The sequence below is a fragment of the Phyllobates terribilis genome, unplaced genomic scaffold, assembly GCF_046119375.1.
Source record: "Phyllobates terribilis strain yellow unplaced genomic scaffold, ASM4611937v1 Scaffold_3__8_contigs__length_932513732, whole genome shotgun sequence".
In the NCBI taxonomy this organism is placed as follows: Eukaryota; Metazoa; Chordata; class Amphibia; order Anura; family Dendrobatidae; genus Phyllobates; species Phyllobates terribilis.
In genome coordinates, this window is record NW_027362763.1 from 454,212,000 (window position 1) to 454,227,978 (window position 15,979).

Genomic DNA, 15,979 nt, shown 5'->3' on the forward strand with positions numbered 1-15,979 from the left:
AAAAAAGATTGGTAGTCCAAAATCAGACATGCCAGATGCTTAATGTCCCTTAGCAATCATCTGTCGCCTTAACACTCTTCCCTACTCTTTTATATACCAGCGCTGATCATGGTGAAAAGGAGGGGGTTAGTGTAACAGAGTACACTATGGACAGAGTGAAGGGATAGTCTGAGACACTCCATCCCGTATCAGCCCTGGAACATCCTAGAGCTTAGGAAGTGTTAGACTACCACTACAGTGTACATAGGATAATCGGAGACACTCCCCCCTGTTATTAGCACTGGTGCATTCTAGAGCAGATGTGGGCAAACTGTGGAACGCGAGCCACATCCGGCCCGCTAGCTGTTCCAGTCCGGCCTGCTCACCGAGACAGCCAAAGGGCTGAAACAGTGGCCCACAAGCCTCAGAGTGCCCTCCCACGCACAGTTTTTTTTCATGTGTATGGGATGTTTCTATGTACATATGAGGCTATGTGAGAGCTCATGCTGTACATAGGAGGCTATGTGGGGGCTCATGTTGTATATAGGAGGCTATGTGGGGTTTCATACTGTATATAGGAGGCTATGGGGGGTGCATACTGTATATAGGAGGCTATGTGGGGGTGCTTACAGTATATAGGGGGATGCCAGCATACTTAATTCTGCTCAATATTAAGTGATAATTTTAAATTAATATTAATTGTATTATAATTAATATGTTAATATTCATATTGAGCAGAATTAATTTCTGCCTATTGGTTCGGCCCTCTACAACAGTCACGGTCTCTCATGTGTCCCCATTTAGAAAATTAATTTGCCACGACTGTTCGAGAGGATAGGAAGTGCTCGACTACCAGAGGATGCACATAGGGTAGTCTTAGACACTTCCTTCCATTATCAGCGCTGCAACATCTGAGAGCAGGAGGGAATGTTATTATGCTGCCAATAATAATAGTAAGTCAAAATGAGGCGACCATCTGCATTCACTATACATTCCCAGGCTTATTTTTAAATTGTATGCAAAAATGGAGCTTCATGAGTTTGGCTCTGAATGGCTATTTCATTAAAAGTTATCCCACGAAACCTTGTAATGAAGGGACCAAGGCACTAGTCAATCGCTGCGGCTCAACTTAAAACAGATCTTTCATTAGATTTCACTTCAAACATTATTAAATAGATCCCTAGGCCCTGAAGAAACTGGTGTACTTTCTTTGAAAAGGCATGTCAGAATGGTTGTACAATCTTTTTTGAAAGTTCCTGTCTAATATTAAAATGAGCATTTTATAAGGCCAACTGTAGTTTGACGCATACATTTTATTGTGATTGTATAACCAATCTGACATGAATGATCAAAATAAATATACCAGCTTAAAAGGTCAAAAATGATCTACTTAGTAATGTTTAGAGTTTGTATTGTGAAATGTGGTGCTTTAAACCCTCTGTCCCTTTCCTATTTGGACCAGTGGGGGCATCACAGTTTGAACCCCCAGCAATCACAATAATATGGAATATGCTACTGATATAACAATAAAATTGAGAACTGCCCTTTAACCGTGCATTATCAGACACACTTGAGCACTTTAAGTACATAGGTTTCTTGTATAGCTATGGCTTACCTTAAAGTCGTCCTTTTTAATGACACCTTGCTGAATATTTTGCCGAATTACATGCAAAACTGTTAGCATGGCAATGTTAGTTTTGCCGGCTCCAGTTGGTGCACAGATGAGCATATTTTCATTTGTGTTGTAAGCCGTCTCAAAAACTATGGACTGGATACGGTTCAGTCGTTTGACGCCCTTGAAGACCAGCTGTCCAATCTGATAGGGGAAAATATACAGAAAAGTTAGAAATAAATAATACTCCTTCACAAATTGTGAGATACAAGACGGCAGTTCAGTATAAATCTGAGAAATGGAGCTGCTGAAAGTGTGAAAAATAGGATGAGGAGATAATCCATGTTGCAAATCCAATTAAATGAGTTTAATGTGACATTAAGCCTCAACAAAAAAAAAACTTATGCTAATTGTATTAAAATATAATCATATGCTAAGCTGGTCGTGTATGTGCTCGCAACTCTACAGCAAATGCGAAAGAATCAGAAGTTCATTCAATTTTCTATGGTTGTCAAGTTGGTGGACAGACAGGAACAGCTTACATAGCAATAATCTGTACATAGAAACTAGCACTAAGTCATCTGCAACTAATGGCTAGTAAAGAAAGAAAAATGCATTAATCCCATGTAATGTGACCAAAGAACAAATGTCATTATTAAAGAAGCAGTCCCATCAAAGTGTTTATCCTCTTGATATATTGCAATCATAGAATGTTAGCGTTGAAAGAGACCTCCAGGGTCATCATGTCCAAACACCTGCTCAATGCAGGATTCACTAAACCATCTCAGACAGATGTCTGTCCAGCCTCTGTTTGAAGACTTCCATTGAAGGAGAACTCACCAGCTCTCGTGGAAGCCTGTTCCACTCATTGATCATCCTCAATGTCAAAGAGTTTTTTCTATTATCTAATCTGTATCTTCTCCCTTTCAGTTTGATTCCATTGCTTCTCATGTTTCCATATGCATATGAGAATAAGAATGATCCTTCTACACTGTGACATCCCTTCAGGTATTTGTAGACAGCTATTAAGTCTCCTCGTTGCCTTCTTTTTTTGCAAGCTAAACATTCTCAGATCCTTTAACCATTCTTCATAGGACATAGTTTGCACTCTGCTCACCATCCTGGTAGCTCTTCTCTGAACTTGCTCTAGTTTTTCAATGTCTTTTTTAAAATGTGGTGCCCAGAACTGGACACAGTATTCCAGATAGGGCCTGACCAAGGAGGAGTAGAGGGTGATAATTGCTTCACGTGATCTAGACTCTATGCTTCTCTTAATACATCCCTGAGCTGTGTTCGCCTTTTTTGCTGCTGCATCACACTGTTGGCTCATGTTAAGTCTGTGATCTATTAGTATACCCAAGTCGTTTTCACACGTGCCATTGCTTAGTTCTATTCCTCCCATTCTGTAAATGTAATTTTTCTTGCCCAGATGTAGAATCTTGCATTTCTCCCTGTTAAATACCATTCTATTAGTTGCTACCCATTGTTCAAGCTTATCTAGATCCTTCTGAATCCATTCTGTCTTCTCTATTGTTCGCTATCCCTCCTAGCTTTGCATCATCTGTCAATATGACTAGTTTACCTTTAGCTCCCTCATCTACATCATTTATAAAAATGTTGAACAACACTGGGGCCAGGACAGAGCCTTGTGGTACCCAACTTGAAACACTCTTCCAGTTGGATGTGAAACCATTTATTACCACTCTTTGAGTACGATCACTGAGCCATAGGTTTATCAAACCATAGTCTTGTCAATCCCTGTTACGCTCACGTCCGGACTGACTGGCGTGAGATTGATTAGTGATCCCACTGTACCATGAACCGAGGAGTGCCTGGAGGGACGTAGCTAAGTATCAACCCGATCCGACCAAGGTCGCACGGCGGCTCAATCGACTCCGTGAACCAGGGAGGAACCGAGCAGAGGGACCAGGTGCTACTCCAGGTCAGACCCTGGTCACAGCTGTTGACCCACACCGGGGAATGCAGGAACAGGCAGGTTAGACTGGCATATTGACAGGTGGGTACCGGCAGGCGCGGCTGGTATGCAGACAGGTGGGCACTGGCAGGCACGGCTGGCATGCAGACAGGTGGGCACAAGCAGGCACGCCTGACATGCAGACAGGCGGGTACTGGCAGGTAGGAACGTAGGCAGGATAGGGACCAGTACAGACTGGGATACAGTAACAGAGCCGCAGGTGCGGTAGACAAGCAGAGCGGAGCAAACCCCGCAGGTGCGGTAGACAAGCAGAGCAAAGCAAAACCCGCAAGTTCTGTAGACAAGCGGAGCAGAACAAAACCCGCAAGTGCGGTAGACAAGCGGAGCAGAGCAAAACCCGCAGATGCGGCGAACAAGCAGAGCAGAGCAAAGCCGCAAGTGCGGTAAACAAGCAGAGCAAAGCAAAACCCGCAGATGCGGTGAACAAGCAGAGCACAGCAAAACCGCAGGTGCGGTAAACAAGCAGAGCAAAACCCGCAGATGCAGTGAACAAGCAGAGCAGAGCAAAGCCGCAGGTGCGATGAACAAGCAGAGCAAAGCAAAACACGCATATGCAGTGAACAAGCAGAGCAGAGCAAAACTGCAGGTGCGGTAAACAAGCAGAGCAGAGCAAAACCCGCAGATGCGGTGAACAAGCAGAGCAGAGAAAAAACGCAGATGCGATGAACAAGCAGAGCAGAGCAAAACCCGCAGATGCGGTGAACAAGCAAAGCAGAGCAAAACCGCAGATGCGGTAAACAAGCAAAGCAGAGCAGAGCAAAACCCGCAGATGCGGTGAACAAGCAAAGCAGAGCAAAACCAACGATGCGGTGAACAAGCAAAGCAGAGCAAAACCCGCAGATGCGGTGAACAAGCAAAGCAGAGCAAAACCCACAAATGCGGTGAACAAGCAAAGCAGAGCAAAACCGCAGATGCGGTGAACAAGCAAAGCAGAGCAAAACCGCAAATGCGGTGAACTAGCAAAGCAGAGCAAAACCCACAGATGCGGTGAACAAGCAAAGCAGAGCAAAACCGCAGGTGCGGTGAACAAGCAGAGCAAAGCAAAACCAGCAGATGCGGTAGACAGGACAGGGTTCTGTTCACATGGAACAGACTGGAAAACACAAGAAGATAGCTGGAACACAAGAGTTAGATACAGAGGTAGGGAAACAGAACGAGCAGAAACAGATACACACAAGGTACTAGCAATGAAGTAGCGAGTGGACACAAAACTCACAAACAGAAGTACAGAGACAACGAGTTGGAGTTAGGTGCAGGTTCAGATACTGCAGGAAAAAGGGAAGATACAGACATAGAGACAAACAAGTAACGGACTGACTAGGACACTGTTCAGACAGGATCTGAACCAGGAACAAGATACAGGAACGAGCCTGGGAATTCAGCCCCCAGGGTGGCAGAAACAGACTAGAAGTCACAGGTACAGGTAGCGGGCCTGGGTATACAGCACCCAGGGTGGCAGAAACAGACTAGATACAGGACAGGACCTGGCAACTCAGTTGCAAGAAACACACAGATGGAAAGTGTTGCTCAGGCCCCTCCTACTGGGTGGAGGGGGTTTAAGTATCCAGTGACTCACAGCAATAGGCTGGGGACGCATTAAGACTGCGCACACTGTAGCTTTAAGAATCAGGAAGCAACAGCGCCGACGCCCTAAGCCAGCAGACAAGAGCCATACAAACAGCAGGTACTGGAGCAAAGTGTGGAGCCTGGCCTGATAGGTAAGATTGCGGTCTTGCATGGTGGGAGATGGTAAGCCATGCAAGCATGCCGCCAGGGATGTTACAATCCCATACTTGGTCATGTTTACAATAAGGATAGTATGAGATACTTTATCAAATGCTTTTCTGAAGTCGACATACACTACATCTACAACATTTCTCTGATCCACCCAGTCAGTGATTCCATCATAAAAGGAAATTAGATTAGTCTGGCATGACTTGTTTGCTACAAACCCTTGCTCTCTCTGGTTCATTACTGTATTCTTATCAAAGTATTAGCATACACGCTGTTTAATAATTTGTTCAAAGATCTTTCCTGGTATAGAAGTAAGGCTTACTGGCCTGTAATTTCCTGGCTCCATCTTCTTTCCTTTTTTGAGGATAGGGACAACATTTGCCCTTCTCCAATTTTCTGGGAATTCGCCTGTTCGCCAGGATTTTTCAAAGATTGTGGCTAGTGGTTCTGCCATTTCCTCTGCTATTTCTTTTAGTACCCTCGGATGTACAATACAAAGTTATATTGTGGTACCGTGTTAGCCAGAAAAATCGATGTAAATACTTTTATGCCCAAAAATGACAAAAGTATTCTTGGAGTGATACCTTTATTGGCTAACCAGAAAAAAATATATATGTGCAAGCTTTCAGAGCACAGAGGCTCCTTCGTCAGGCAATATTACAAATGAATTCATAAGACAAGGGGCACAACATTTAAGAGATGTTACAGTACGACATTTGTTCACGAGGAGGAGGGGGTGATGCCTCCTAATGATAAGTCCAAGAGATGTCTGTGGGAATGTTTAATTATTTGGAGACCATCTGGTGGAGGTGTGCATTGACTCCATGTAGTGAGTCATAAACCCAGGTGTTAGATTGAGTCCTGTTGTCAGTGAATTGAACATCTTTATCAATTTGAATTCCCAGATTTTTCTCTACCTGTCGTCTTTGAGGTGACCTTTTAGTACTAAAACTTTTAGATCTTTCATACAGTGTCCCTGACAAGAGAAATGTTTTCGCATAGGCGTGTACAGTTCATTCTTAATTGTTTGTCTGTGTAAATTCATTCTCGTTTGCAGCCTTTGCATAGTTTCTCCAATATGAACTCCTTTTGGGCACCTTGTACATTGTATCATGTACACCACATTGGAGGATGTACATGTAAAGACATCCATGATTTTGTAGTCCTGATTTGTGTTTGGTATACGGACTGTATTTGATGGTAATATGTGGGTACAAGTTTTGCATTTTTTGTTTTTATATGGGAATGTGCACATCACTGATGGTGATGAGAGGGCATTTCTGACAAGGAGATTCCTTAAGTTAGGGGCTGTTTGTAGGAGAGAAGTAGTAGTTCTGGGAATATTTCTTTCAGTTTGTGGTCTCTGTGGAATATGGGTTGGAGGTCAGCACCAATTTTCCTCAAGACATTCATGTGGAGGTTGTATGTGACCACAAGAGGTACCCTATTGTTGTCCTCCCTCTGTTATTCAGGAGGCCTCAGTAGATACCTGAGGAAGATAGCTTCTGCTATCGAAACGCGTCGTGGCGTTAGAGAGCGTATTAAATAATAAAAGTTTGTGTGTTATAACCTTAATCCCCTCCCTGTCTAGTTGTTCTAGCGCTTACCTAACACCGCACAATTCTTTCTTTCTTGATTGCTAATCTCCCCTGTGGAGAACGGTGGAAGCTGCTCTGTTTACAACTAGCCTACTACAGGACCTGCCGTGATGTCATTGTGGAAGCCCACTTCAGTCACACAGTCCCAGTCATGTGACCGCTGAAGCAGGAAGAAACTCCTTACAGCAGTCCCTGTTAAGCTGCGGTCATCATACAGACTCCCACTTGGAAGCGTTTTCCCTTGTTGTGCGGGACTCCTTGGCACAACAGGACCAGGTGAGTGGTCACAACATCTCCCCCCCCCCCCAAACCTCAGGCTCTTCGCCATTGGTGTTCCAACTGTTTTTGTTTTCCAGAGACTTTTGCAGTGACAGATGAGTCATACAGGGAAAATTGAACATCCTGTTTCTACATAGAGCTTAGAAGGATTCAGCTAGTTTGTTTTTAATCATGTGATGTCATAGACCTAATGGAAAAGAGAAGAATTAGCCAGGCAAAAAGGCAAAATAAGCAACTGTAAGTACACAGTGCCATATAATATAATGATTACAATATATTAAAGGAAACTGTCACCACATTTGACTTATCTAAACTATTAAAATGGGCATACAGGTTATAGACTGCTGAAAAGAGTGATACCTGTATGTCTCATATCAGATACCTTGTTGCTGAGAAATCATCTTATATCACTTAATGTAAATGACCTCTTCCAGGCTATGGGGAGGATGTTGCCAGGAAAATAACTGTCTCCAGAGAATATCATGAAGGGAGAGTTTCCAGTGTGATATGTAATGGCTGCTCTTTGCTCTCCTGATCTCACTGCAGAGCTGTGTTTGAGTATAACTGACACATCTGCAGGTTCCACTGAGTGCTTCAGCTTTTATCTCACAGGCAGACAGGGGTGCAATATTTTTGCAATGCAGGAGAGATGTGAGAGCTGCTAAAAATGTGTTTGCAAGAAGACAAATTTATTTTCTCTCGTTCTGTGTTCGTTAGTTAGGGGGTAACTCTCCATTTTATTTATGATAAGCTCTGGAGGCAGAGTTATCTTCCAGGCAGCGTCCTCCCCATAGCCTGGAAGAGGTCATTTACATAAGAAAAATGTGGATTTCTCTGGAATAAGACATTGGATTGCAGATATCAAGGTATCATTTTATTCAGCTTCCTATTATCAGCATGCCCATAAAGATGGCTTAGGAGGGTTGATCCTACTCATAGATTCTCTTTATGAGGGCAAAAACTTTGATGGGGGTGCTTCTTTAATAAAAAAACTACTTTATTAAAGTGTCTCTTTCTGAAGACCGAACTGGGAGTCAGCGAGTCCTGCTTCTCCCCAAACAGTTAACAGCTTTTCCTGAATGATTTAGTATGTAGGGAGAGCTGTCAATCATTCTGTGTGGGAGTAGATGAACAAGAATAATACTGCTATAACAACTGAATGAGTACTGTGAAGGCCCCATAAATAACAGATAAGAAGACATAAATAAGTCAGCCAAACTCACAGGTTTCGGCATGGATTGTCAGGCTGGCCGACCATCTAATTGTCCCCCCAACAGATGATTTTAGGGAGGGAAGGACCTGGCTTGATTAATTTCAACAGTCGATCCTATTATTCATGGCAGAGATAAGCCGATGCCAGAGGTGTCTGGCAGTGGCACACTCAGAGAACAAAAGAGCATACCGAGCGCTCCTGTGTTTTGAGGAGTTGCGAGAGATACAGTGGATATTAAAAAAAAAGTCTACACATTCTTAAAAATTATACCAACAATAGTCATTTCAGAACTTTTTCTGCCTTTAACCCCTTTCTGACGTGGTCAGCAACAGTACGTCCCTGTGTCCTGGGCCTATTGGGCCCGGGACATACTATTACTGCATACTATTTAATGCTGTCCCGCGACCAAAGTCGAGGTGATCGCATTAAATTTCCGGGACCATGTCACCTCAGGGTAGATAGCGTCGGCATCCCGGGGGGTGTTGCCGCTCCCTGCAACCACGATCGCTGTGATTGGCTGTTCAATTCTGAACAGCCAATCACAGCATTTCTCACTGTTTCCGGCAATCAGATTGCCAGAAACAGTGATGTGCAGCCTAGGATCAGTGCTCCTGAGGGCACCGATCCTAGGCTGTTGCCTAGTGACCCCAGCCCTTTTCCCAACCTGCTCAGATCTGTGCGATCGCCGATTACATCGATCGCACTGATTAGAGCGCGACCGTGCGGTAACAGGGCGGCGGCCGCCTTGTGACCTGCCGGTCACCGCCCCGTGACCCCCTGTGATGTCAGCACAGGCCCCAGCCACCTCTGACTGGAGCGATCGATGATGACATCGATCGCTCCAATCAGAGTGCCTGACCACAGGTTACCGGGCGGTCACAGGGCGGTGACCGGCTTGTGACCTGCCTGTCACCTCCCTGTGATGCTGCCCAGGCCCCACCCAGCTCTAATTGGAGCGATTGATGATGACATCGATCGCACCAATCAGAGTGCCTGACTGGGAGGTGACCGGGTGGTGACCGGCCTGTCACCACCCTATCACCCCCCTGTGACCACCCTGCAGATCCTCACACTTGGTGAGGATTTCTACAGAGTGGTCACACTGCTGATCTCTGTGCTGGGTCTTGTGGTGCCACAGAAGTACCTATGACACCATAAGACCTTTCTCTCACCTGATCCAGTCGCTGCACCTGTTCCGGCTCTGGTGTCCTGGGTCCTGCTCCGGTGTCCTGGGTCTCCTGCTACGGTCTCCTGCTGCTGTGGTAAGCTGCTGATCCTGCTCCAGAGCCTCCTCCAGAACCTGCTGCTGATCCTGCTGTTGCTGAAAGAAGAACAGAGAAGACTTTGGCAAGTCCATCTCTGATCTCCCCTCATCCACCCCAATCCCCCCCCCCTCTTTTTAAAAATACACTCTAAATAAAGTACTGATACACAGGCACCCCTTACAAAACAAAAGAAAATGTCCCACTCATCCCAAACTCGCTATTCAGCGGAGGAGGCATATGCTTTCCTTGCCTCCTCCACTGACAACGAGGGAAAGGATCCCACATTTCTTTATTTTTTAGATTCCTCGTCCTCTTCCTCCTCCTCAGGTGCTGCTGAACCGTCACGCAGACGCCCCAGGAGAGAAGATGAACCAGCGCCCCCCACTATTGACCCCATATGGACCTCGCCCCCAGAAAATTATGAGCCACTGATTCCTGATTTCGTGGCGGAATCAGGAATCAAGTTTGACACCAACGGCCTCACAGAAGTAGACTTTTTCAAAGTCTTTGTCGCTGAGGATTTTGTAAACCTCGTGGTGGGCCAAACTAATTTATACGCTCATCAATTTTTGAAACAAAACCCCTCTTCATCATTTTCTAACTGGTCTCCTGTAGATGCAGTAGAAATGATGAAGTTTTGGGGCCTGGTCCTTCATATGGGGATGCTGAAGAAGCCAGAAGTTCGGCAATACTGGAGTGTTGACGTTTTGTATAACACTCCAGTGTTCCGAATGGTCATGACCCGGACACGTTTTGAGGCCATCCACAAGTTCTTGCATTACAAAGACAATGCAAGGTGTCCTGCACGTGATGACCCAAACTTTGATAGTCTTTTCAAAGTTCGGCTGATCATCGAGCACTTCAACAACAAGTTTGCTGAAGTGTACGTGCCCCAAAGGGACATCTGGTTGGATGAGTCCTTAACTGGTTTTAAGGGGCGGCTAGGATTCCGGCAGTACCTGCCCAGTAAGAGGGCCATGTACGGAATAAAGCTGTATAAACTTTGTGAGAGTACCTCAGGGTACACTCACAAGTTTAGAGTTTACAAAGGGAAGGACTCAGGGATTGAACCCCCTGAATGCCCCCCTGTTCCGGGAGTGAGTGGGAAAATTGTGTGGGATTTGGTGCACCCACTGCTGGATAAAGGTTATCACCTCTACGTGGATAACTTTTATACCAGTGTCCCTCTCTTCAAGTCCCTCTCTGCGCGAGGTACCACTGCCTGCGGTACTGTCCGCAAAAATCATACAACATTGGTACTGCCTTAGTTATCATGGTGCACAGACTAACGTTGACACTTTAGTGTTTTGTTAGCTAGGGTTACGCTGAATAGCATAAAATTTAAAATGTGAAAAAAAAGGGCAGAATTGTTGTTTTTCTCCCATTCCTTCCAAATAAAGACTTAATAAAAAAGGGGTTATCCACTACTAGGACAACCACTTCTTAAACTAAATGTTCGGTCCCGATAAAATAAAAAAACCTATACTCACCTCCTCTGTTGGCGCCATTCCAGCGGTGTCGACACTTGCGGTCCCGGGCTGTGATGCGGTGGAATGACACGTGATGCCCGGTGCCCAATCAGCGCTGGAGTCACTGTCCCCGCCTCCTGTCGAACTGAACATGAAGAGAAAGCCAGGGCTACAGCTGGTCCCGGACTTCCTCTTCATGTTCAGTTTGTCCAAAGTGACGCCAGCGCTGATTGGGCCCCGGGCATCATGTGTCATTTCTCTGCATCACAGCCCCGGAACCATGAGTACTGACACCGCTGGATTGGAGCCGGCACGGGAGGGGAGTATAGTTTTTTTTTATTTTACCGGGGCTGAACATTTAGTTTAAGAAGGGATTGTCCTATTAGTGGACAACCCCTTTAAAAATAAGTTCTATGCACTTTAAAATGGTGCCATGGACAAATACAACTCACGTTGAAAAAGAAAACCTTCACATGGCTAAGTCAAAGGAACCATTTAAAAAAAAAAAAGTTACGATTAAAGAACGAAAAAAAGGCTCATCATAAATGTCCAAAATAGGCCCGTCCTGAAGCAACTATTTTAGAAAACAAGCTGCATAGTATAAGAAAATGTGCCACATACATCTCTTATACTAAATTTATAGTAAATGTGTATATATTTGTATACATACACAAATTCATCTTTGAGTATGAGCCATAGAGAATAATTGGTAATAAAATTAATGAAAATATGTTCCATAAAGTACAATGTAAGGTTGACTCCTAATCCCCTATTCATCATGTGTTTCAAGCTACAAGGTAAAAGAATCTGAAAAATCCAATTCACAGTAAGAAATTCAGTTCTAAGGAGTCAATGGTGACCATTCAATACAAAGAGTCAGAACTTTCCTGATTCTCGCATAATGGTGTTGGATGTCCTGCTGTTAACATGAAGTCATTCAATACATTGCAGGGAGAAGCATCGCAACAGAATCATAATCAACTCATACAGGAAGAATGTGGAAGAATACAAAAATCTGAACAAAAAAATAATACCGTTCATACCATCAGTACCTTTATTAAAAAATATGTTCGGAGATTAAATATGTTTTAAATATATAAAAATGGTAGATTTTTCATCCGTGTATTGTGCCACATGTTATTCCTTTGTCATCCGTTTTATACATGAAAAGTCGAAAAAAATCGTAAAAATACAGTTTCCTATGTCATTAACTGCAATAAATCCATTAAAAACAGTCGCCACGAGGATGGTGTCAGTATGGTATCCATTTTTCTTACGCACCCAATGTGTTTAACAGGTAAGTCTGATCTGAAAAACTAATTAGACTAGCTCCTACTGCAATCTGTTTCTTTTTTAACACATATTTTGTTTAAACTACCCCACTCACTTGCATCTGTCAGTGAGTGCTGAGATAGGAGAGCAGTGCCAGAGTTGTATCTGTGGGGGTGGGGTTATGGCAGGCACGGCATCTTATGTGGCGGTCCGAGGTGTCTCCCTGGCGGCTTCATTTTGCTGCCCCTTGTAAAGGGAGTTAGACGTTCTCTGAGCCAGCTGTCAGCTTGACAGCCAGCACAGAGAGGGTGTAGCACGGCGGCTCCCAGTGATCAATTGTACTCGCGTCTTTAAGGTCTTTCAGACGCAAGTACAATTAAAGCTCTGACCGCCGGGTCAGGGTGACATCAGTAGCGTAATCAGGTCATGTGATCACACTGCTGATATCACTCGCCGGCGCTGCAGAGGCATGAACAGCATTGGTGGTTAAGTGCTCCAGTGGAGCTGAAGACACCGAATATTTAGAGTAATGGGAGGGGGCAAGATTTAATGTAACGGGGGTGAGGTGGTGTGGGGAAGATTTAATGTAACGGGGGGAGGGGCTGTGGGGAAGATTTAGAATAAGGGGGGTGGGGAAAATTGAAGACGTAGTTTGGGGAAGAAGGAAGGGACAGATGCAGACACAATATGGGGGGCGGGAGAAATATGAAGACACAGTATTAGGAGCAAGGGGGGATATGAGGGGCATGTATGAGGAAATAGTATGGGGGGATGGGTGCAGACAGTATGGTGAGTGGGGGATGGGTGTGGACACAGTATGAGGAGTGAGGGGGGATATATGAAGAAACAATATGAGGAGAGATGGGTGAAGACAAAGTATGGCGAGTGAGGGGATTGGTGTAGACACAGAATAAGGAGGATGGGTGCAGACGCAGAATGAGGAGCAAAGGATGGAATGCATGCGGACAAAATATGGGGAGCGAGGGAGGGAATGGGTTGCGGATACAGTATGGTGAGCAAGGGAGGGGAAGACTGCAGATAGTATGGGGAGCAAGGGAGGGGATGGGTGCAGACAGACTGGTGGGCTGATGGGTGCAGGCACAGTATGGTGAGTGGGGGGATGGGTGCAGACACAGTATGGTGTGTGTGGGGGATAGGTGCAGACAGTATGAGTAGCAAGGGAGGGAATGTATGTGGAGACAATATGAGGAGCGAGGCAAAGAATGTATGTGGACACAGTATGGGAAGCAAAAGTGATGGGATGGGTGCGGACACAGTATGGGGAGTTGAGGGATGAGTGAGGAGGCAGCATGGAGAGCGAGGGGGTAAATGTATAATGAGACAGTATGGTTAGCAGGGAGATGTGAGAGGAGATTTGTGAGGAGAGAGGGGGAAAAGTGTGAGAAAACTATTCAGGGGAATAGTGTGGAGAAAGTATGGGGGGAGAAAAGTGTGAGTGGGCCCAGAATAGAAACTGAGTAGTGTGGGGGGTATAATAAAAGGACAGTGTAAGGGCACAGCCCGAGGAGAACAGTAACACAAGTATAGAGACTGGGCATAGGGGGGAGCCAGTGTGAGAGTACAGTGTGAAGATGGGGCCCAGTATGGTAGAGAGCAGTGTGGAAGGCATGTACCATAAGAGGGACAGTGTGGGGGTCATATTTTGTGCAGGGAATATAGTGAGAGGCAATTATTTATTCAGGGGCTCAGCATAGGGCAGATATTTTTATTCAAGAGCATTATAATGACACTGCTATTTTTAAGGGCATGTTGGGATGTGCTGCACAAGACTGGAGAAGATGGAAATCTGCAGAGAAGAGCTGTGGATGAGAAAACTCATCATGGTGTCTCGACAAGATGAAGAAGAAAAGAAAGCGAACGGCTCCAATCAGAGACAAAGTCATCTATGAGGTAACTGGATGTAAATGTTATTTGTGATACTGACTAACTCTCATATTTATATTTATGTTAGGAGCATTAAAGGGGTTGTCTGAAGACATTTGAATTTCTCACAGTGCGCACTGCTAGATATACGTGTCCTCACTCAATGAAAATGAATTGAGCGAGGCCGGACATGTCAAATTGAAATGTGGCCAGAAGTATACAAATCGCATACTTGTGCTGACATGACCGTTCAGTCTTGCCACCGGTAAGGGAGAATCCTAAAAGTGCACAGTGCATGCGCTGTGAGAATTCAGAAGCCTGCAGTCACATACAGTGACTGCAGACTTTCATCTCAAACCAGGAAAAGTCCTTTAAAGTGAACCGGTCATCAGGATTTTGCTAAATAAACTACAGGCAGTGTCAGGTTGGCGCTGTAAGACTGATTAAAATGATACCTGGGTTGATGAAATCCGTCTTGTGGTTGCTGTTTAATCTGTGTTTGCAGTTTGGAGATAATGATATGCTCATGCGCCAGGGCCGCCTGTGGGCGGGTCTTTTCTTGGTCCTTTGTTCTCATATTCATCCTTATGGGCTTAATTACTGGTCACTGATCCTTCAGTGCCCGGCCTCCTATTCTAAATACTGCGCTTGCGCATCATATTGTGCTCATTGGCATGTGACTAAGTGTGCAAATCGCACATGTGCTTGGGGGGGGGGGGGGAGACGCCAAACTGAATTATTGCCCCAGGAGGCAGAAAACCTCTGAGCAGTGCTGATAGCTACAATATGTTTGTCACTGTTTGAAGGCAGAAGCCATGGTGGCCACAGTATGCGGTACAGTATAAGACCATTGTGGCTTGAACAGTTATGAGGAAGATGAGGCACTGTAAAACAAGCCTCATTTGACACAGAAACAAGCTTTCAGGAGAAAGTGTGTAATCTATGTATTACGGACTCTGTAGTTCACATTAATCCCTTACGGTCAGTCTGGCTCATATTTAGATTTGTGGCTTCATTGTTGCATTCCTGGAGCCATAATATATATATTATTCTGTCAATGTAGCTGTATGAAGGCTTTTTTTTCTGTGGGATGAGGTATACTTGTCAGTGGTACCTTTTTGCAGTACACATAACTTATTACCAAACTTTATTACCAAACATAAAAAGCAGCCATTCAGCAGTATTTGTAGTTGTTTTCTTTAAGTTTTAAAGCACCACTAAAGCAGTTTTTGTTATTTCGGCACTGGAGTAATACTACTAATGTAAAGTCACTGCACATATATTCACCACCTGCCGTCTTCAGCTCTTTCCGGTACAGCTCCACTACAGCGACGCCATCTGGTGACCGCAACTTCTGACTGATCAGAAATCAGAGGTAACAATCACAAGTTCTCAATGTAAGTCCATGAGAGCCTCGATCTCACCTCGCTCTGCCTCTCATAGACTTACATTGAAAAGTGACCTCTGGCTAGTCCAGCAAACACTGGAGCGATCCAAGAGGTCACCAACAGCTGGAGACTGATTGGACCGGCGTGGGTAAAGGATGAAGATGGCGGCTGGTAAGTATGAGACTAGCGGCAGGAACCTTACATTAGTAGCACCATTCCAGCGCTGCAATTAAAAAAAAAACGCTGGAGTAGTGCTTTACATTTCGCTATTTACATCCTGCAGACAAATA

The 15,979-nt window shown here is 44.8% G+C and overlaps 1 protein-coding gene across 2 annotated transcripts in view; it reads right to left on the bottom strand.

Moving 5' to 3' along the window:
* ASCC3 (activating signal cointegrator 1 complex subunit 3) overlaps positions 1-15,979 on the bottom strand; it is a 702,790-nt gene that overhangs the window by 552,488 nt on the left and 134,323 nt on the right. For both annotated transcript variants that reach the window (XM_073675761.1, XM_073675762.1), the window contains exon 9: positions 1,595-1,795. In XM_073675761.1, the coding sequence (XP_073531862.1) occupies positions 1,595-1,795 (201 nt within the window). The remainder of the gene's footprint in view (positions 1-1,594; positions 1,796-15,979) is intronic.